Here is a 21,227-nt window from a genome sequence, read left to right as displayed (position 1 = left end):
CACATATAAATGTGCTTCAATAAATCAACAGGTATTCATTTTGGTAAAAGGTTGATGAGTGTATATATATGTAAACCTTATAATTAGTCTTAATTTCTACATTTTTACTTTAACATTCATCTCAAGGAAAAGACAATGAGAAGGGGGGGTTAAAACTCTTTAAATTTTCTTTTGTAAGTAAGGTGTGATTATACTTAAAAATATTATCTTAACGACTTTAATTTCATCAGTATTCACGCAAAGAAACAAACGGGGAGAAAACTGTAGAAGAACATTTCAAAGCGGCTTGGCTGCTCGGCTAGCTGAGCTAGCCAGTCTATGACAAAAATTTCTTGTCTGGGCACATGCCGCATTGCTTCGATGAAATTTCTCCAACACTGTGGCTTCTTCTCGAGGGAGCATTGCCTGCAATTCGATTGTTGGGTTGGATGCAACTTTTGTTTGTGGATACCTTCCCGACACGAAATGACATTTTTGCTGTGGTTGTTGTTGTTTCGTTTTAGGAATAAGGACATGGAATCACACCACAAAATTAAAGTGTAATATGGGTGTAGTGGAGGAGGGGACAACAATAAATGAGCATGTACCTTGAATCATATAGGTGTGGAAAGTGGGATCTCGGCAGACCCGATTACTGTTTTGTTAAAAGAGGACTATTCTTCGATTTTTGGTAATTCTTTCCAGCACAACGTCATTTTTATCTTATAAACAGTTGAAGCCTGATGGCGATCTTTTGGTGGAAAACAATCACTTCACAAAGACACAGGAGAAAAAGAAACTTTCCAATGTTGGAAAGAAATCACCATTGAAATAATTAGTAAAATACTAACATTTAATTATGATCAAGAACTATACAAAATAAGGTTATCTGCCCTAGGACTTAGTAATGTGAACCTACTCTATGATATATTCAAATATGTCTACGTACTTATCCTAAGATCATGAAACCATAGTTTATTCGGTCAAACCATATTTAATTTTATTTAATTTGATTTTAATTGTTTTTCTCATGTTAACAACCTCAAATAAAAACAAAACCCCAGCTGCCACGATCTAATCCTCTTGCATGTTCTAAACGCAGCGTTGCGTCTCCTGTTTAAGGCCTCACCGTCCAAATTCAAAGCATCGCTTTCACTGCCCCGGTTGACCTGTTCGCTATGGTTCCGGCTGTATCATAGAAACAGCTGCCATCTGCGATGTGGCGCCTTGGGTTTCACTTTTTGCGCCTACATTCAGTCTCTCAACAGACGCTCCAGAATTTGACTCGTAAAATCAGAATGGTCAACGCCTTGTATTTCTTTATTACTACTATTTTGAATTAGTCAAAGCAAGAGGGATGCTTTAGTCTCTTTCAACTTTGGTCCATCGTACATATCCTTACAGTTGCCGGCTAGCTGTTTCTCCGCTGTCAAGTAACGTCCTTGTTTCTTTGTCTGGGCTCTTCAAGCTCGCGACGGAAAGAGCACGGGGTCGGCGCCATAGAAATGGTAGCTGTCATGAAACTGACAACAAACTGCCAAACTAAAACAGTTTGAGAAAGTCTTAGTTGTAATTGCATGAGCTAGAGTTGTCAGTGAAGTTTAAATGCTTCCCCAAAATTAAAATGGACATTAATGCAAAAGAGTTTTCTATTTCCTAAATCCATAAGGATTGGAAGTTGGACTTTTTAATTTTTACCCTAATTTTCACATGTACCAATTACTTGAAAATTTATATTAAGAGAAAGTATCATGTAAAATGATCTTTGTATATGTTGGATATTTTAAAATAATTCTATTTGTTTTTTAATTTAAAAATCATGCTATGATAAAAATTATTTGTATAAAAATCTGTTTTATATAAACCAATACCACTTTGAGATCTATTCATAAACTTTTTGAGAACAGGAATTACATTAACATTTATTCTAAAAATTAATATTTTTTTAAATATATATATATATATATTTTGCATCCTACATTTGTTTTAAAGTTATGATTTCATAAGTTAAAAAAAACTTTACTTATGAGAGTTACTCTCTAAACAATTCGATAAGACTTGTTTAAAATTTTTAAAATACCATATTTAAAAATAATTAGAAATGTCTCAATTCGATCTCTTTTGTTTCCTCTTGGTATTTGGATGTCATTTTCTTAACAATGGTTAGTCTACTTGTTAGGCGTTGTGGTTTACCAAATTTTATTTTATTTTTTTAGATTAAGTTTAACATTGATTTGGATGCAAGTTTGAGTGTTCAACAAGGGTTTGCAAGAAAATGATATTAAATTTGAAAAGGAATTTCTTGGTATTTAGAGTAGTTCTTGTAACTTTGAAATTTAACCTTGTGTTTATATACGAAAATGATGTATAAACCATGTGAACGTATGAAAAGATACTTTTAACATTAAGTTGATACATTAAATCATTTATTTTAAACTATTTGGATAAGTTGTGACCTGAATATATGTTAAGATGTTCACACCTTGAATTATAAGTTAAACTGTAAATTTGAGGTGTGACAAAAATTATCTAAAACATACGGAATTTTTGTTTTCAGAGACATGTATTTTAAGACAAAAATAATGAAAAGTCAATGTCTCAAAAGTGAATTTATATGACCTTAATGGGGACCGTTCTGAAAAATTATTCTTCAGGAAAGGTTACACATTGGCTTAACATCGTTCCTGATACAGACTAGCTCATAAGGAGATGTGCTACGAATACAAAATTAAATATAAATACTTCAATTTCTTTGTTTGAAAAAAAGAAAGATACGACTGGTAACATTGTTAGATAGTTTCATGTATAAACATATAAATAAAAAGAGAAGAACATAACATTTTTGTAAAGGCATATAAAAAAGATAAATAAAATTGACATAATATTCAAAAAGGCTTTTAAATTATTCAAAAAAATTTAAATAAATCTTTATATTTTTATTATTTTTAATCAAGCTCTTTTAGTTTTATTTTGAATCAAATAAATCGTTATACTTTTATTTTAAACCAAATTAATCTATGTACTTTGATTGATTTAAACCAAAGTATTTTAAATATTTTTCTCAATTCAGTTCCTCAACATCTGAATTTTATTTAATTTAGTCTCTATGTTATATATTTTTATTCAATTTAGTACCTATAATGTGACAGAATTTTTCTTTTGAAAATTTTTTTTATCTGTCATGTGGCACTGACATGCTAACATGTCAATATCACACCAACATTGCCACATCATCACATTAGTACCACGTGACAGTATCACGTCATCACATTAGTATCACGTGACATTATCACGTCATCACATTAGTGCCATGCGACATGCCACGTCATCATCTTAATATCACGTAATCAAAATATATCACATTAGTGTTGACTTAATCATTTTTTAATGGTAAAATTGAATGCCGTTAGAAAAAGAAACTAAATTGAAGAAATTCTTAAAATCAAATTACTAAATTGTTTCCATTTTAAGTTCAAGGATTAAATTGGATAAAATTGAAAAGTATATAAACTAGATAGGTCTTTTGGCTATAAAAAAATAAAGAGTTTATTTGAATTTTTTAAAATAGTTTAGAGACTTATTTGAGTATTATGTTAATAAAAATTAATTATTAATTTTCATTAAAAATAAATATATTTTTTAGTAATTGATAATATCTTTTAGAGTAATTATTTGAAATTTAAATGATATCGTTTGATACTAAATAGATAAATGAAAGTTATTGAAATATTAAAATATAAAATTAAAATTTTTATTTTTGGAAGATTAGACTTTTGTTTGTGGTTGAATATTTACTGGGTCAAACAATGAAATGAAATGAAAAGTACAGAAAAATAAAGGAGGAAGTCCTTTTCACGAGGCTTTGGTTGAGCGAAACTTCTTAGCCTCTGATCCACACTGGAATTTTTGTCAGTGTGTTCACCCATTTGCAGAAACATTTTATCTGAGACCACACTTGTGTTTCCATTTTGAACCGTCCAAAATCCCGCGTGTATATTTATTGCTGTGTCACTGTCATAAATGACGTCATCTGCCACGTAATAAATGGATCACTTTGTTTTCTTTGTCCCTTTGCTATCCTATAAAATAATACCACGTGCCCCCTCTTAAAATCTTATAACCCGTGTCCGTGTGTTATCGGTGTTGGCAGCTGGCATGCCACGTTGGCATCCTTAGAGGTCTCCGTATAAAATGCCCCTTTACCCTCTTTTCCCTTGTCCGACGAGAATCGAAATCTGGAAACTCATATGCGAAGCGCAAGTCAGAAGTCCGAAAATTTAAAAAATATATCTCAACAATTACCAGAAGTCGATACCACGCTTATGCAGAGGTACATGAAAAGGCAGAGACTTAGCCCAGCTCCGCCTTCAATGTCGCCGTCGCCACCACCGCATCATCGTCTTTCTCCTGAACAAGAACTCTCCGTCATGGTCTCGGCCCTCAAAAACGTCATCACTGGTTCCACGCCCACTACCTTCACCGGAACCGCCGTTGATTTTCCCTTCCACTTAGGTGCCTCCGGGGCTTCTACTTCTTCTGTTGCTGCTGGGTACAACGTTGATTGTGGAAACATGGTACTCCAAGCGAGTGAAGTCATGGATAAGTGCCACGTGTGCAAATTTGACGGTTGTCTCGGGTGCAATCTTTTCCCGCCAAGTCAGCAAGAAGAAAAAAAGGGCAGTACTACTAAAACTAAACGAGTAAAGAAAAACTACAGGGGCGTAAGGCAAAGGCCATGGGGCAAATGGGCCGCGGAGATTCGAGATCCGAGACGCGCCACACGGGTATGGCTTGGAACCTTCAACACGGCTGAAGAAGCAGCTCGGGCTTACGATAAAGCAGCCATTGATTTCCGTGGACCCAGAGCTAAACTCAACTTCCCATTTCCTGATAGCAGCAGCAATGGCACTGTAACAACAACAACACCTCCACCACCACCACCAGGAACAGCCACAACAACAGTAACAACCGCTGCTGGGTTTGACCAACGAAACAGTAGCTCGCTACATGTGCAACAAGAGAGTGAGAGAAATGCGATTAGCTTGGAAAGGAACGCGGAATTGGGGTTCGGGACTGATCAGTTTTGGGATGGAATAGGCGAATTAGATGAGATTCAGCAATGGATGATGACGATGACTGATTTTGGTGGGGACAATAATTCGTCAGATTCTGCTACGACTACCGGGAATGCTAATAGTTATTAAGTTTGAGGCCAAAAGTTACGAATCTGGTGTAAGCAGGCAACTTCATCTTCTACATATTTCTTTCCTCATGGCTTCCAGTAAAGAACTGGAAGTTACGCTGTTTGCAGAGGAGGTTTATTAAATTATCTGCGGGCGGTTGGCTCTTTCTTTTTTTATTAGTTGCAAGAAAGAGTTTCAATCAAGGTGATAAAACTTTGTAGGATGTTCCATAATTAAATTAGTGCATAATTGTCACTTCTCTTTGTCTGCTAGCTAGTACGTACTTCTGCTGTAGATCATTCATTATTAATCACTACAATCTCTTTGCAAGATTTGGGTCTTTTGTTCTTCCTTTTTTTTTTTTTCCTTCTTTTTCCTAAAATTATCATGGTTTTCGCTTTTTGACCTTCATGTTTATGGGAAGAACGCTGCAAAATGCCCAAAAAAGAAAAAGGCGTACTGGGTTCATCCTGGCTGCTGAGAACCCACAGGACTAATTCAAAGACTTTGACTTGGGACCCACAAACTCCGAATGAGATTGGGTAGGAAAGGAACGTTTAGCTTCCCCTGATGAAAGCAGCACAGGGAGTTTCGCTTCTGCCCACCAGGTGGGGACCGCGCTGTAATCATGAGTCAGAGGATCTAAAAAACCTCGACGTGTGCAAGGGGAATGTTTGGCAAGTGGGACCCTCTAATTCAACACCTGCAAAATGCTTGTTCCAAACTCCAATACTTTAAAGTAGAAAAAGAAAAAAATATACTAATTGAGCACAATAATACTATAAAGAAGATTTTCGGTTTTGATCACATTTGACATGTGCCCAATTTCATCACGTGCTGATTAATTGGTTTACGATTAGAGAAACCATAAGCACTAAAGAAATAAAGAGATGAGGTGAGAGTCCTGCTACATATTTATGAGATAATCTTATAAAAGAGAGAGAGAGAGTGGCGGAATCCCACCCCTGCCAAGTGGTTATATTTCAAGTCATTTCAATCGGAGTCAAAAATACTAGCTAGTAGGTGCCTGCTAGTGGAGGAGTCTTACTTCTACTTGATTTTAAAGAGCAACAACACGCTTACTTCACTCGCTTCGTTGTTCATCCCACTCGTTGCCATCGTTTGCATCTGGTCTTATGATGTGATTGTGGACTTAACTTTCACAGGTTTGGATCTTAAATTGTGATGATAATAATTAAAAAAAGAAATTATAAATGATAAATGATAAATGTGACAAAAAGAAATGAAGCTATACATTTCTTTTTAATTTCCGTTTGTCCAATGCGCCAAAAAACTCACATTTATGTTTAAAAAAACGTTTCATATTTACGTTTTAAGAAAATCGAAAACTCTCCTACCTTGGTCTAATCTTTATGTTATCATGAATCCTGAATTTTCGTACATACGTATTTTTTTTCAAACCAAGCGTCTCGCCTGAAGAATAGGATAAACATTAGGACAAACTTTAGTTACACCTCTTATAATTTTAACTTTTCCCACATTGTACCATGTTTTTTTTTTCTCAATTTGCATTTTGTGGATTTTTTTTTCAATTAGCATCTTGTGAATAACTTTTATTTTATAAGAGTTAAGCTGTTAATTGTATCTAATAAAATTATCAAAATATTCTTCATTCAAAATTAATCTATTTGTTCACATTTAAAGATATTTTTGTAATTTTATTGAATGAAATTTACAATCTAACCCCTTATGAGATTAAAAGTTATTCACAATATATTAATTGAGAAAAAAATATACAATATATCACGTGAAAATCACAAAAAATTTAAATAAAGTTACATCCGAAATTACTATAATTTATAATAATAATTTTTTTTTCAAAAAAAAAAAAGAGAATATGATACGAGAACGAGAGTATCTTGAACTTTTGTTGGAATTACCATACTCGGTAAGCTAGGTAAAGTGTTTTTTTTTTTCCTTTTTTATTTTATGATTTGTACATTTCGGAAAAAGTCGCATGGCCCAGGGGCCGGGGGGACTCAATACTTGGCTAAAGCCGAAAGTTGACGGCTTGGTGCTGAATTGCATCAGCATTGTCCCTTGACGAAGAGACCAAGCAACAAGACGGGGCAAGCTCACGTGGAGGAAACACGCCCGTTTTCTGGCTGTCCAAGGAATCCCCTTTCGTAGGTCCGTTTCTCTTCTCCCACTTCAGATCCAATAATAGTCTTTACCCGCAAATGGAATTTTCCACGTGATCAACGTGGAGACAACAAAGATCTACTTCATATATTTTTAATCAGGAGTTGTTCTTCAATATCCTAGTGTTACTGTTCTGACCAAAGTCTTATATCATCAGTCATTTAAACGTAAAGACACAGAGACGCAATCTCAAACATCATGGTATTGGGAATTTGGGATTGATATGATTCATGGTCTCCCTCTGAGACGAAGATTACTATTTCTGTGCAGGAGCAGACAGCAAATGGGTTCAAAATGAGCCCCATTTCTTGAAGAACTAACCGACCCATGTCGGCTGAGATTTGATTTGACATTGCAATTAGATTGCAAAACTATAAGTAAGTGTAGCATTTGCAGCTGCCATCCAACTAGCCATACATAGCGTAAATCTAAATGGGTTAGGGGGAGGTTAGTTTCTCACTTTGTCAAATATCAATCAATGTGATGTTAGACCCACTTTTAATAATCAAAGTTAGGTCTAATGGCTTTTCGTGATTTTCACCTCCTCCATCTTTATTGGTGTTCGTTTACTGCGGCTGTTTGTTTTAATTGGATGGAAAAAGTCAGGTCTATTAGCCCAATAGGAGCCCAAGTAGGTCACGTTAGATAACATGCCGAATCTAATCTGATCACAATTCAATGGAAATGGAACCATAATAACCCGTTAAAGGAAAAGGTCTCCGCCCAACACAATCCTTAAGGTTTGGGTCCAATCTCCGGTTATTTGGGCCTGAATTGCACCTCAAGCACAAATCACAGGGCAATGGATTGGATCCTCGTCTCTCTTGCCTTTGGTGAACCAAGCAAAATAAATTTCACTAACAAGAAATTCACATAAAGATAATTTACAAGCGCAAGAACAATCAATCCCAGCTCTTTTCACCAACTATAAAGCCTATAACTATTTGCAAATGTATCAACCAGAGAATGAAAATCATAGATACAAAAACCCAAGATTTGGTATGCTATGGGGAAAAAAAAGAAGAAAAAATTAAACAAATTTAGATACAGAAACAAAGTATATTAATGCCGTAGAAGCAACCCTACAAACAGCTGGGATTACAAGCATCTAAAGAAAGGTGTTGAGCAATGTCATCGTCTGCCAGAGAGGCTGATCGAGCTGACTTTCATGGGAGTTGCCACAACCAGCGGAGCTTCCGGTGAGTCACTAACAGCAAACTTGTCATGCATGAATCGAGACTCTACAATAGACTCGTCCTTCAATACAATCTTGTAGCAATAACAACTCTTGAGGCCCTGCTGATTCCGATAGCATTCATGAGCACTGTTCTTCACTTGCTGGAAATCCCATACCACACTGAACTTGCCCACAGTTGCAACTAGGTGACGCTCTTGTTTACCATTCTCGGTGACCTAAAGTGAGTACACGAAAGTCAGTTCCAAAAGTAATTTATGTCATGTAGTATCAGAGTGACAAGATGTAGCAACACAAATGGACATTTAAACTATCCAATGTCAATGATTAAGAATGGAGAAAAATTATTTAATAAGATTCACCATGACATTATATGACTTAAAGCAAACACAAAGCCTGGCCTGGCCCAAGCAACTAACAATTTTCAAACATGTGTATAGGCTCTTCAGGTAAAACAAATATGCCAATAACAAATGCAATAATTATGATGCATTTAGAAGCACATTCATATTGAAGAAAAACATCAAGCTAAACATGAATGAATATATGATGTGAGGTTTAAGACATCAAGGAAATATAAAAAGAAAGATTAAATAAACCTATTAGGCTAATACATGAGACATCGAATGATATGCACATTAAACAAAGTAATGTTTAGTTAAATAAGAATCCAAACATAAAAAAACAGGAAGTTCAGTTCAGCAGATTACAAGAAAAGGCTGAAAAATAATAATGTAGATGAAAACTTATAAAGGAATGTGTCACGTATTAAAGTAATTTGATCTTACCCATGAGAAATGGCCACCATGAAATTTATTGTTGTTCCCAGCAAGATGCGAATCCAAAGGAGTCAACTTCAACAATCTGGGTGCCGGAATCCTATTCCCCATTCTACCACTAAATCCAGTCTTTGTCTTTCCATCTTTATCGGTAAAAAGAGTGCAAATAAGAATCAGATATGTATCAGTTGTGCCCAACACCCACTTCCCGTCATAGGTAACATCTACATGAGTAATTGGCGAACCAAGCCCTGGGAAGGCAGTCTTGGCCTGCCTCATTGAGGTCTTTGAATACAACCTGATCTTCCCATCAAGCGACCCAACCACAATGGATCCATCACCGGTACTTGCAAAGCACTGAAAATTCGTCCCTCTTGAGAACTGATGCCCTTGTGTCCAATGCAATACAGGTGAACCACTTGTGGCAATATTCTGGACCATCCCTTTCCTATCTCTCATATCCCACTGACACAACCTATTATCATCCAAGCCCAAAAAGGTTGATTCAGATGGATCCAATTGTGACCCTTTGGTATCGTTGGTAATATCCCTCATCGTAATATCAGTCCCATCCTTCTCAAACTTCCATTCTGTAACAATCTTCCCTGTCTCTATATCAACCTGCTTAAGCTCAGTAGCATTAGGCTTCCCTTCATTCGCCGGACTCATAAGCATCATATTTGTCTCAGCCCTCATCAGCAGTGCCTTTTTCGGGGTTGAATTTTCCATATTTACCCCACTCCTATAACTCCCACCATCAAACTTAACACAAATACCTTTCCCATGAATCCCACGGTTAAAGTTCCTATAAACCTGAACACCCAAATCATTTACCAAGAAACTATTATCCAATGCACCTAACGCCAAACTCTGAACACCTCCATTTGCCGCCTCCTCAAACTCCTCCATCAATTCTTGGCTCCCTTTCACAGGAGTTGAATCCAAGTTATGATCCTCTGCATCTTCCCACATCGAATCATCTGCTGCCTCGGGTTTAACCCACCCCATAAACTCCTTCCCATAAACCTTAACCTTATTCTCCTCACTAGCTTCCATGCCATAAACATTCTCAAACAAACAATTTTGAAATTGGGTCACAAAATTCCTATACCCTTCATCAGTTAAAAACTTCAAAGCCCAAACAGCTTTATCAACAAAGTCAACTCTTTTTTGATCCCCAAACATTTTCAATTGCATTTCAGTTGAAACCCTAGCCCTAACTTTAGACCCCACTTTCAAAACCCACCAAGACTCCCCCTTTCCACCTCCACCATCTGATTCATCACGATCCTCATCATCATCACCGTTAATTTTCGATGTCTTGATGAAATTGTAAGAAGTGAGTTTATCAGAAACTACCCATTTGGCTTTGGGGGTGTTTCCTCCTATGTGAAGATAGAGCTTTACCGGGTTTTTGAGATTAGGATTTGGCTGTTGTTGACGAGAATTATATTTCAATTTAAGGGATTTGAGTTTAGCATCGATATCGTCAATGCTTTTGTGAGTACCTGAAGAGGAAGTAGAAGAAGAAGATTGAGGGTTTTGGTGATCGCCTGAAGCGTCGTCGTATTGCTCCTCCTCCTCCTCCTCTTCTTCTTCTTCATAGTCTTCTTCGGATTCTGAGTCTGTGATGCGATCTTCCCGGCTTTGAGAAGTGCCCATTTGTCAGATTCTATTGATTTGCAGATATGATAGAAAAGAGCAAAATTTCAAACTATTTTTCGGAGTTAGAGCTTATGATTGCCGATTCAGATTATGGTGTAGTCGGTTATTGCTTTTATAAACTAGACTTTGCCACTTTGGTGACCGGCTATTACCAGTTAGTACCTCTTTTCTTCCTTCTTTAATGTGCCTTTTTCTTTTCTTTTGTTTAAATTCCTCTTTTATTTAAAAAAATTGATAAGTAATTACTCAGAAAAGAAGAGGCAGACTGCCTAAGAATTTGAAATGTTGATGTGTGTATTACGTATCAACTTTTGGATGAGAAAGTTGAGATGATCGTAATAATCGATATCTTTGTAAGGTTTGAATTTCTTAATTGAATTAAGATGGGAGTTTGAATTGATCGAATTCAAAAAAATTTCTCAATCAAATTCGTCGCAATTATGTATCAATTTTAAAATGAGAAAAAGTTGATTTTATATTCAAATTTGAGAATTTTTAAAATTAAGTTACTAATTGTATTGCCATTCATAAAGTTTGTTTAAATAATTATATATATATATAATATTTATATATATATATATATATTATATATATACTTGCTTCTAATTGTGTATTTACATTTGTTAAGCATCACCTAATCATTAGATAACAAAAATAAATTAACTAATTCCTAATCAATTAATTCTTTGAGCACATGGTAATTAACTTTTAGATTTGTTAATTGTTAATATATCTTACTCACATATATTTTATTATGTACGGTTCACGTGTTATTTTATAATTTAATAAATTTATTATTTTATATAATAATTAATTTTTTAATTATTAATATATTTCACTCACATATATCTTGTTACATGCAGTTCTCTTCTATAATTTAATAAATTCATTATTTTACAATGGCTTTTAAGACTGTTGGTAAGTGTGAATGGAGACAACAAACTCATCATATTTCTTTGCTAAATTGGAGGCCAATGATAATACCCAAAGCATTGCAGTGCTATATTCAATCCCAATATGGTAATTGGAAAAAGGTGTAAGGTGATTTTAGTTTGTTTTGAGTTCATTTGAGAAGGCATTGACTTAGAAATTGGTAGCTAGTATTACATAATAGCAATCTTAAAATTTATTTTACATTTCCAATTAGTTTCAAAACCAGGGTAGATGGGAAAATCGAGGGACCCATGCCCATCTAAAGAGATATTGGAAAGGGTATTATTAATTATTCTTGATAAAATAAAATGCTACCTTGATTTCGCTAAAGCACCGGCTATTACCGGTTACCAGCGTCGATAATAACGCGGTGCGAAATCTTCGCAGCTAAGCAAAAACGCCGCGTTGGCCAAAGCTCGCCTTTGCCTCGCGTTATAAGAAAGCAACCGTTAGTACGTGTTTGGGTCGTGTTTGAAGAAAGTCCAAAACAGCTTTGGGTTTTCCTTCCCCATTAAACATATAAATAACACTTGAGGGCAACGCCTTACAACTTTTTACATATAAAGAAGCTGCAACATAGCATGATTCATAGCACAAAAAATAACAGTTTATGTTTGAACTCTAGCGTTACATAGAATTCCATAATCTAAATTTCCAAGCATTTTAACCAGAACTGTTTAACCACAAATACTTCGGCGTTGCCATTTCTTTCGCTCCATCCCCTAAGAAGCAATGCCTCGTGAATCGACATTGTAATTACAGAACACTAATCCTCATTACTGAAAGACAAGAGAAGCATAGGAAGCCAGAAAAACAACGAAAGGATGAAGATAAGACAGCAACTTCACCGTTCTCATAAAGCATCCCGAGCAGCAATTCGACATGTTATGGCATCTGCAAGGGTGGATACCCCTAGCTCTGGGCCAGTTATTTTGTAGTGCTGAAGAATTACCAGAATATAATCAATTGATCATCGAGTGCTACAAGAAGGATAAACGTGATGAATAGAAACAAATCCGGGAGATCAAGTTCACAAACCTTTTGTATCTGAGCTTGGTCTGCTCTTCCTTCCAACTCCTCTAAATCAATCTCTTTTCCATTGATAAGCTTCTCCACAGCTTTCATCTACCAGGATTCTAATAAATCATTAACATATTGTAGGAGGGATATATTTGAAAACAAAATCAGTACGTGCAGATGATGTAGTATTACCTCATCAGGAGAAGCATTAAATCGGGCAGCAAGGACATAACTTGAATTGTCAGAGATACCACATCTTTTCAATGACTCTGTAATCTGAGATAAATTTTGTGTTCGTGGTTGTTAAATCTCAAAAACTGAAAATTGGGTAATGAACTAGAGTCATAAATGCTTGAAGAACATTACATGCTTAGATCCTGAGTAATTGTAAACAAGTTCAGAATGTAGTGTGCGTGTAGTCAATGACTCCCGCGACTTGACAATAAGTGTCTTATGTGCCGCAGCTAGAACAGGGAAAACATCTGGAATCTGTCTCAATCATCAATACACATGATATCAGAAAACCTATAGAAAAAAAAAAATCAGGACATTGAACTAGAGCAAAATTAGAATTGGCTAGAAATAAGAACTCAGGGATCATACAAGTGATGCATTAAGAAATGCAACTTCAGGATCCAGTTTCCCAGCTTGCATTGAGTCTAGGAGTTCCCTGCGAGATGAGAAGCAAATTTAGGAACTAAGTTTATATAACAAACTCTTTCTCTTATCTGGAGAAAAACAAAAATGTTTCTTCATTTCTCTTGGAGGCATTTTGTATCAAATTTGACAAGTTAATTACCCAATGTTAGCACATAAAAGAATAGTTGCCAGTACTATTTTCCAAGAAATCCCATACTAAAAGAGCTTCATGGGGTGTGAAAAAACTCGAATACCCTAATCAGGCTAATGGAATTAAAGACCAACACCTCATATTGGTTGGAACAGCCCTAAGATACCACGTTTGCATAAATTATCAACAAATTTGAGAGTTTGTCCAACATTTAGAATGGTACAAAAATAACAGCAAATAGAAACCACTGCATAAATCTTCCATTAAACTAATAAAATAAAGCGGTTGGCTTTGAGATAAGGAAGGAAAGGGAGAGAGTACTTGGAGTTGGTGACGTCGGTGAAGAGGGCAAGAGAGAGAGTGTTGCCATTGATTTCAAATACCTTCATCTCTATTCTCTGCTCTGCCAAAGCAACAATCAGGGCCTTGGTAATGGACGCTAGGGTTTTAGGTTGCATATGAACCAAATACGGCGCGTTTAGTCGGAAAAGACAAAAAAATAAAAATAAGCCGAAATTTCGCGTCAGGTAGGGGTCGAACCTACGACTTTCTGCTTAGGAAACAGACGCTCTATCCACTGAGCTACAGACGCTTTGGTTGCATATAATGTAACTGTAACTACTATATATTCATGTGAAGCTTATTTGTTTGATGCATGATATAATTCAAGTTGTATGGATGGTTTAACAAAAATAATAATAAATAAAAGGATGAATTCTCAATATACAGATCCAATAAAAACCGTAATTAGCTATTACATAGTTTTTTAAGAAGTGAGAGAATGGAAAAGGTGGGTCATTGGGGTGACCTGGTCAAGCATGTTCATGGATTCTGAATTGCATTTCTATATTCATGCATAGCGCTTGACGTGTCAACCCCTGAAGAATTGGAAGCATCCGGGTATCCAACCTTCCCTTCTCATTCCCTCTCCCAAGAAAATAAAAAAAGAACCTCTCAAAATCATATTCTTTCTGGAGGTTAATTTGCTTTCCCCCTTGACAATGTCTCTCTCCATCTTCCTCCTATGGCTGGTCAGCACTCCCTTGTTGGTCCATTCTTCCCCTGATCAGCCTAGAGGTAACATATTTTACCAATGCATGCATGTTTCTCTACAAAATATATACATTCGTAACGTTTCAGGATAAGAAATACACATTTTGCCAATTTGGCTACTTTGTTTTGTCTTTTAATTTTACTTGCAGAGCATACTTTCTGGGTCATTGAAGTATATGTTTCTTTCTATTAGTGCTATCCTATATATATATATATCTTTCTGTTTCGTTTACGCATGGTCGCCTTGCCTTGATGCAGGTCTGTTGATAACCTGCGGCTCCTCGGTTAAACAAACTGTACCCGACACCAAAGTCACGTATATCCCTGACGATGGCTTCACATTAGTCGGAAACAAAACAGCTCTTAAGAACAAAGATTTGCTGCCCGTATTGACAACATTGCGATACTTTCCTGACAAGTCAGCCAGAAAATATTGCTACAAATTCCAAGCAATTAAAGGAGGGAAATATCTAGTGAGAACTATCTACTATTATGGAGGTTTTGATGGAGGGAAAGAGCCGCCGGTGTTTGATCAGATCATTGGAGGGACTAAATGGAGCATTGTTAATACCACGGAGGATTATGCAAATGGACTGACTTCATTTTATGAGATTATTGTGGTTGCCCCTACCAAAACCCTGAGCGTTTGCCTTGCAAGAAACACGCACACGGCTTCCAGCCCTTTTATATCAGCTATTGAAGTGATTACTGTTGATGATTCTATGTATAATTCCACAGATTTTGCTAACTATGCGCTTGTTACTGTGGCAAGAGGTGCCTTTGGAAATGAGGACAGCATCAGGTAAGGAAACTAAACCATTTCTTTCCCCTTCAGTTTGAAAGCATATGCTGATTATATTGTTGTGTTTATATGTATGTATATGTGCAATCAATGATGGTTGCTTAGGAAGCTTTCTGAGAAATAATAGTTTCATCACTCGAATAGATGCACTTCTAGAAATGTTATCTCAGGATATAATGCCTGAAAAATAGAGAATATGGCAATAGGAACAAATTGAATTCCCAAATTGGCTTTAGAAGAGTCTTAATTAGGAACAATATCATACATTGGATTTAAATTAAATACACTTAATTTGAATTGCACATGCAATTACCTTGAATTTTGGAAATGAAGCAAAAGATAAAAGAAGGAAAGAGGAATTAAGTAGAACTACAAGCTTGGAAGAATTGATCAGGAGTTAAATGTGCAATCTTTTGAACCTAGCTTTCCAGATGATCCACAATATCGGTTGTGGCAACCATTCAAGGACAATAACTCCTTTGTTTCAAGCCAATCCAGTGTAAGCACTTCAGAATTTTGGAACAAGCCACCAGCCAAGGCATTTGAAACGGCAATCACAACAAGCCCAGGGAAGAAACTTGAAGTCCAGTGGCCACCTCTGTCACTTCCAAGCACCAACTATCACATTTCATTGTATTTCCAGGACAATCGAAAACCGAGCACAAATAGCTGGAGAGTCTTCAGTGTTTCAGTAAATGGGAAGACTTTCTACAGTAATCTCAATGTCACAACTGATGGTGTAACTGTGTATGCATCGCAATGGCCTCTATCTGGGCAGACACAGATCAGCCTGACTTCTGACACTAAAAGTTCTGTTGGGCCCCTAATCAATGCTGGTGAAGTCTATCAGATTCTGCCTCTTGGTGGAAGAACTCTTACAAGAGATGGTAACTGTTTCTCAGTCACTTGTTTCACCAACCATGCATCCATCATAACAATCCCTTTTTGACTGGTTTTACTAATGTGTGCTCCTTGGATTTCCCAGTGGTGGTTATGGAAGAATTGGCGAGAAGCTTCGACAACCCACCACCTGATTGGACAGGTGATCCATGCCTGCCCCGGGAGAACTCATGGACAGGAGTTACTTGTTCTAACGATGAAATGGCTAGAGTTGTCTCTATGTAAGTTGTGCTGAATTACTGATATCATTTCAAGCAGCCCCTTGAGCACAGTTAATATCTCTAAAAGGGGGTGCGAAAAGTATATTATAACACATATTTGGTCACTTACATACTGATTCTGTCGCTGTATTTCTCCTTTTTTTCCCCTTAATGATATGAAGGGATCTTACAAACTTTGGGCTCTCTGGCGTTCTGCATCCAAGTATAGATAATTTAACTGCTCTCCACCATCTGTAAGTAAACTAGCTTCTTCAGTTATGCTACCAAACTCTCCTACCTCCTCACCTGTTCTTTGCTTGCAAGTTGCAATGATTGCTATTCATTGGAATCATCTGCTTGCAGTTGGTTAGGTGGGAATCACATCTCTGGTTCCATCCCAGAGATGAATTCATTGGGTCGGCTTGAAACTCTGTATGTTCTTTGACAAATGCTTGCTGACTGTGTTCCCTGCTATATTTTATTCTCTGCTTTATTCAATTTATTGCATTAAATTAATCTGGTGTTGTTCATTATCCCTGGAAGGCATTTGGAGAACAACGATTTTACAGGGCCAATCCCCAAAGCGTTAGGCAAACTTGGGAGTCTACGTGAGATGTAAGTGTGTGCCAGGGGGAACAAAAATCGAAATCCTTACGAAATAGTCTCCTTTTTCACTTTAAAACATTAACCGGATGGTTTGTGAATGGTGACAGATTGCTTCAGAACAACAATCTTGATGGTCCGATCCCTGAAGCACTACGAGGAAAAAAGGGCATAAATCTTCAGTAATAACAATTCCTTAATCTCTCTCTCTTTTAATATAGACAGAAATTCTAGAATGAGTCTGATTTGCTTTCTCCAAAGCTTATGGCAAGACTTAATTTGGATTGAACCATTGATTATGCTTCTGGGTTTAGGGTGTCCCCTGGAAATAATCTATCAGCATAATGCTAACAAAGAAGGTTACAAGAGAGAGTAACAAAAGTTTCAGCACCAAGCATAAGATTGCATTGGGACTACTGGGAAGTGGGAACCAACTGCAGCAGGAGGACAGTGGAGAGAGATCCATCGGCTGCTTTGTTTCTTGCGGGAAGCTCTTAGATATTTCTGTGTGTCTGATCTCACCTTGTAATTATGCAATGCTAGAATTGCTTGGTCTTGATAAATCAAAATTGAGCTGAGGAACATACTGTAACTGTACACAAAAATCCTGTATACAGTAAAAAACGTACTGCTTGCATTACATATACTAGTTTAAAACTCCTTTGAGAGTTAAATGGTGAAAGCTGATAGCTAGTGTCTCTTTGATCTTTTTGTTTATTTCTTATTATTTAATCAACTTTTTCTGTGTAAAAAGGTCAACTGATATTGTGACATTGTACGATTAGGACCAAAAATCTGGTTAGAGAATTAAGAAGTGGGCCCGCCAAAATCCTCTCGGGGTAATCCATAGCCAAAACTGCGGCGAAGCTTTGCAAAATCTCCCATTCTTGTCGGTCACCAGTCTCCGCTCTCCAAATTTTGCCTCCCCACTTCACACTTTCTCTGCATCCTTTAAACGATACAATCATTAGTAGAATCGTCTCAAAGTTGCCTTTTGTTTTTATTTTTTACCCGAATGTTACCTCCAAACCCTAGCCTTTTTCACGCAAAGCCATCCCCACTACTCCCTTGCCTATCCCGGACCTCCCTCCGCTGCTCCGCCACCGGCGAAATTCCCGCCGGCCTAATATTCCCCAAGTGGTTCCACTTCCCGACCTCGACCACGGCAAGTTCCGACATTTTCGGAGGAGGTGTCCGAATCGGACAAGACAACCTCGAAGCTCCCGCGGGTAGCAGCATTAAGGTTAAGAAATGGTCGAGGAACAGAGAGAGTTATTTGAGTAATGACGATGATCCTCTCCCTCTTCCCATGACTTACCCTGATACTTCCCCTGTTACCCCAGAAGAAATTGATAAGCGACTCCAATGTGATCCCAAAATTCAGGTCTTTTCTTTTTTTTTCTTTTAGATCTTTCTAAATTTGGTCCAACATTAAAGTTTTAGCTTTAGAGATTGAATTGGTTTAATTTTTATTGGTTTTGTTTGTAGGATTGTAAGGAAGTGGTATATGAATGGACTGGGGAGTGCAGGAGTTGTCAAGGGACTGGACTTGTCAGCTACTACAATAAAAGAGGCAAAGAGATTATTTGCAAATGTATACCTTGCCTTGGAATTGGTAAATGCTTCTTCTTCTTATTTGCTACCAGAAAGTCGAAATTGAATTCCAATTTGGAAGGTTTCTGCCTTTTCTTATGACTTCAATTATGATACTACTTAATTATTTTTACTAGGAAGCATAGTTCAACATGTAAAAAGTAAAGCAATTTATCGATTCAAGCTATTTGATGAGAAGGAGATCTGGAGAGTCCCTCAAGTTACAACTATGGGTCATCATATGGTCTAGATTTCAAACAAAAGTTGCTGGTTAAGCTTTAGTCATTTCATGTAGTAGAGGTTTTTAATGTATGTTTAAAACTTCTTTTTTTTTGTCTTGTCCTCTTTCCTTGTTGGCATTGGTTGTAAACGTGAAGCTTTCCAAGGTTTTGATGAACTGCGTATGTTGGTTTAACACATCTAATACGAATTTTGATGCTTTTTGAGAAATTTAAATCGTATGCTTCTGTTTTCTGTGATTTTTTTACTGTTCTGATCATGTCTTGAATAGTCTTATTGTTGGTAGTACATAAAATTTGATTGAAAGGAGTAAAGGTAACCCCTTTTGCCATGTTTTTCTAGAAGGAAATATTAGAATACTTGACAATATAGCAGTCATTAAGATTTTAACTTATCAAGAAACTTTATTTATGGGGTGTGCTTTGAAGGCTTTGGATTGAGTCATTATCTGATTACATTTTAGATTCCAGGATTTTGTTCTCCAGCTCTGTGTGCATGTGTCCGATATTGAGAAAATCTTGAATAACTTCTGTTAATATTATTTGTTTCTTTAACATTGGTTTTGAATGTAGACACTGAACAAAGTTGCTGAATTTGATGAGTAATTTTCTTTGATTGTTTGATGACTAATGTAACAAGTTTTTGGCTTTTGTTTTCAAATACCGACCAGAATGTTACATTCAATACTGTCACCATTGCAGGTTACGTGCAGAAGATAACAGCTCGTAAGGACATTGAAGTGATGGAGGATTTGGATAATGGAAAACCACCGTGACATAAATATAGCTTTTCTTTTTAAGCGGGAATAATTTGTAAACAGCTTGTCTGAGTTCTATTCTTTTAACACCTTTTTCCAACATTTCATGTAGATTACCCTTTACATGGATAGAGGTGAAAGGCAGCCTCTTTGCGAGAAAATTTAGGTTAAAAGATTAGTCTGGTTGACACCTATCAGAGGCTAAAGGAATTGCTTGTAACTTTATCAAAGAATGTATTCTTAAGGTTCTCTTCCTCTGCCACATCTCTGTTCTCATCCTACTTTGTCACTTTAGAATCTTTTGTTCATTGGTGGCCTGCAAGCTGATCGAGAAAGAAACAGTAACCTCAAAGGCAATTTATCTCTTGCTTTAGAATCAGAATAACAAGTCTCATGTGACCCGAACATTCTATAAAATTGAAAGGCACCTGACTTACGCAATTCAAACGTTGAAAGCTGTTTACATTTACGTAATGTACTAAGCATTGCATCCATATTTCTGTTTCCGGCTCTCATCCGCGCACAGCTCCAGCAGTCATGTCAAATGTTAGTTTTCTTGAATTCCAGTACAAGCTTTCGAAGAACAAGTTCTTCCCCAAACCATCTCGCTTATTTTCCAGAGACAGGCAGAACTTGGGCTTATTACCTGCTTCCCAGCCCGATTTAAATGAGCTAAGGGAAGTTTTTAATAAGCTAGACTCCAACAAAGATGGGAAGATTTCTCAGGTGGAGTACAAGGCCATGTTGAGGGCTCTAGGGCAGGGAAACACGACTCGAGATGTGCCCAAGATTTTCCAGGTGGCAGATATTGATGGAGATGGGTTTATCAATTTTAAAGACTTCGTGGAAGTGCAAAGGAGGAGCGGTGGGTTAAGACCATGGACATACAGAACGCATTCCGCACATTTGATCTCAACTGTGATGGAAAGATAAGTGCAGAGGAAGTGATGGAAATATTAAGGAGGCTTGGGGAGAGGTGCACCATCCAAGATTGCCAGAAAATGGTGGCAGCAGTAGACACTGATGGCGACGGTATGGTTGGCATGGATGAATTCATGACTATGATGACTCGCACTATGAAGCTTGACTAAAAGGGGCCTTTCTGTTATATTCCCCGGGTTTCTTTCTTTAATAGCCCAATGTAAAAATGCCGTTTTGGTGCTACCTTTGTTTTCTCTGTTTAGCAGGTAACAGTTGTATGTTTCAAAGAACAGAACTTGCAGCACATTTATTTATATTCTAATCACAATCACTGTCTAAACTAATAGTCATGACGCATTGTTGTTCTGATTGATGATTTTGATATAACCAGGCTCGCTAAATACAGGCTGTAGATCAAATTCACGCTAGGAATAAAGCTCTCTGACTTTAA

The 21,227-nt window shown here is 36.8% G+C and overlaps 6 protein-coding genes and 1 non-coding gene across 7 annotated transcripts; 4 read left to right on the top strand and 3 right to left on the bottom strand.

Annotated features, from left to right (window-relative positions):
- On the top strand, positions 4,183-5,494 carry LOC18607937 (ethylene-responsive transcription factor ERF109). The gene has a single exon (XM_007042363.2). The coding sequence runs from the start codon at positions 4,227-4,229 to the stop codon at positions 5,181-5,183; it is 957 nt and encodes a 318-aa protein (XP_007042425.2). The 5' UTR covers positions 4,183-4,226; the 3' UTR covers positions 5,184-5,494.
- Positions 8,160-11,043, bottom strand: LOC18607936 (protein CYPRO4). Its single transcript, XM_007042362.2, has 2 exons — positions 9,309-11,043; positions 8,160-8,738 (listed from the first exon to the last, which is right to left on the bottom strand). Exons 1-2 carry the CDS (start codon positions 10,959-10,961, stop codon positions 8,457-8,459), a joined length of 1,935 nt encoding a protein of 644 aa, XP_007042424.2. The 5' UTR covers positions 10,962-11,043; the 3' UTR covers positions 8,160-8,456.
- Positions 12,422-14,152, bottom strand: LOC18607935 (EKC/KEOPS complex subunit Tprkb). The gene is made up of 6 exons (XM_007042360.2): positions 14,029-14,152; positions 13,521-13,587; positions 13,284-13,406; positions 13,110-13,193; positions 12,936-13,022; positions 12,422-12,837 (listed from the first exon to the last, which is right to left on the bottom strand). The coding sequence occupies exons 1-6, from the start codon at positions 14,094-14,096 to the stop codon at positions 12,751-12,753; spliced, it is 516 nt and encodes a 171-aa protein (XP_007042422.2). The 5' UTR covers positions 14,097-14,152; the 3' UTR covers positions 12,422-12,750.
- Positions 14,227-14,299, bottom strand: TRNAR-CCU. The gene has a single exon. It is a non-coding gene; the product is annotated as a tRNA-Arg (tRNA).
- On the top strand, positions 14,657-17,905 carry LOC18607933 (putative leucine-rich repeat receptor-like serine/threonine-protein kinase At2g14440). The gene is made up of 9 exons (XM_018115982.1): positions 14,657-14,784; positions 15,019-15,562; positions 15,986-16,449; positions 16,548-16,683; positions 16,845-16,916; positions 17,026-17,094; positions 17,206-17,277; positions 17,376-17,447; positions 17,580-17,905. Exons 1-9 carry the CDS (start codon positions 14,709-14,711, stop codon positions 17,608-17,610), a joined length of 1,536 nt encoding a protein of 511 aa, XP_017971471.1. The 5' UTR covers positions 14,657-14,708; the 3' UTR covers positions 17,611-17,905.
- Positions 18,038-20,117, top strand: LOC18607934 (protein disulfide-isomerase SCO2). Its single transcript, XM_007042359.2, has 3 exons — positions 18,038-18,649; positions 18,754-18,880; positions 19,800-20,117. The coding sequence occupies exons 1-3, from the start codon at positions 18,281-18,283 to the stop codon at positions 19,871-19,873; spliced, it is 570 nt and encodes a 189-aa protein (XP_007042421.1). The 5' UTR covers positions 18,038-18,280; the 3' UTR covers positions 19,874-20,117.
- On the top strand, positions 20,202-21,019 carry LOC18607932 (calmodulin-like protein 1). Its single transcript, XM_018115983.1, is given in 2 exon segments — positions 20,202-20,729; positions 20,732-21,019. Coding segments are annotated over 2 exon segments (552 nt in total). The 5' UTR covers positions 20,202-20,392; the 3' UTR covers positions 20,947-21,019.

This window comes from Theobroma cacao, chromosome 2 (genome assembly GCF_000208745.1).
Source record: "Theobroma cacao cultivar B97-61/B2 chromosome 2, Criollo_cocoa_genome_V2, whole genome shotgun sequence".
In the NCBI taxonomy this organism is placed as follows: Eukaryota; Viridiplantae; Streptophyta; class Magnoliopsida; order Malvales; family Malvaceae; genus Theobroma; species Theobroma cacao.
Note: the sequence above shows the minus strand (reverse complement) of the source record. Positions and strands in the feature narration are given on the sequence as shown.

What these genes read in the sequence shown, in the direction of transcription:
- LOC18607937 (XM_007042363.2), top strand. Translation starts at nt 4,227, where the DNA reads ATGCGAAGCGCAAGTCAGAAGTCCGAAAATTTAAAAAATATATCTCAA.
- LOC18607936 (XM_007042362.2), bottom strand. Translation starts at nt 10,961, where the DNA reads ATGGGCACTTCTCAAAGCCGGGAAGATCGCATCACAGACTCAGAATCC. An exon ending in ATGGTGGCCATTTCTCATGG is followed by an intron (nt 8,739 to 9,308) that starts GTAAGATCAAAT and finishes TACTCACTTTAG; the next exon opens with GTCACCGAGAATGGTAAACA.
- LOC18607935 (XM_007042360.2), bottom strand. Translation starts at nt 14,096, where the DNA reads ATGAAGGTATTTGAAATCAATGGCAACACTCTCTCTCTTGCCCTCTTC. An exon ending in TTAATGCTTCTCCTGATGAG is followed by an intron (nt 13,023 to 13,109) that starts GTAATACTACAT and finishes GAATCCTGGTAG; the next exon opens with ATGAAAGCTGTGGAGAAGCT. An exon ending in ACCAAGCTCAGATACAAAAG is followed by an intron (nt 12,838 to 12,935) that starts GTTTGTGAACTT and finishes GTAATTCTTCAG; the next exon opens with CACTACAAAATAACTGGCCC.
- LOC18607933 (XM_018115982.1), top strand. Translation starts at nt 14,709, where the DNA reads ATGTCTCTCTCCATCTTCCTCCTATGGCTGGTCAGCACTCCCTTGTTG. An exon ending in GGAAATGAGGACAGCATCAG is followed by an intron (nt 15,563 to 15,985) that starts GTAAGGAAACTA and finishes TTTTGAACCTAG; the next exon opens with CTTTCCAGATGATCCACAAT. An exon ending in AAGAACTCTTACAAGAGATG is followed by an intron (nt 16,450 to 16,547) that starts GTAACTGTTTCT and finishes TGGATTTCCCAG; the next exon opens with TGGTGGTTATGGAAGAATTG.
- LOC18607934 (XM_007042359.2), top strand. Translation starts at nt 18,281, where the DNA reads ATGTTACCTCCAAACCCTAGCCTTTTTCACGCAAAGCCATCCCCACTA. An exon ending in AATGTGATCCCAAAATTCAG is followed by an intron (nt 18,650 to 18,753) that starts GTCTTTTCTTTT and finishes TTTTGTTTGTAG; the next exon opens with GATTGTAAGGAAGTGGTATA. An exon ending in TATACCTTGCCTTGGAATTG is followed by an intron (nt 18,881 to 19,799) that starts GTAAATGCTTCT and finishes TCACCATTGCAG; the next exon opens with GTTACGTGCAGAAGATAACA.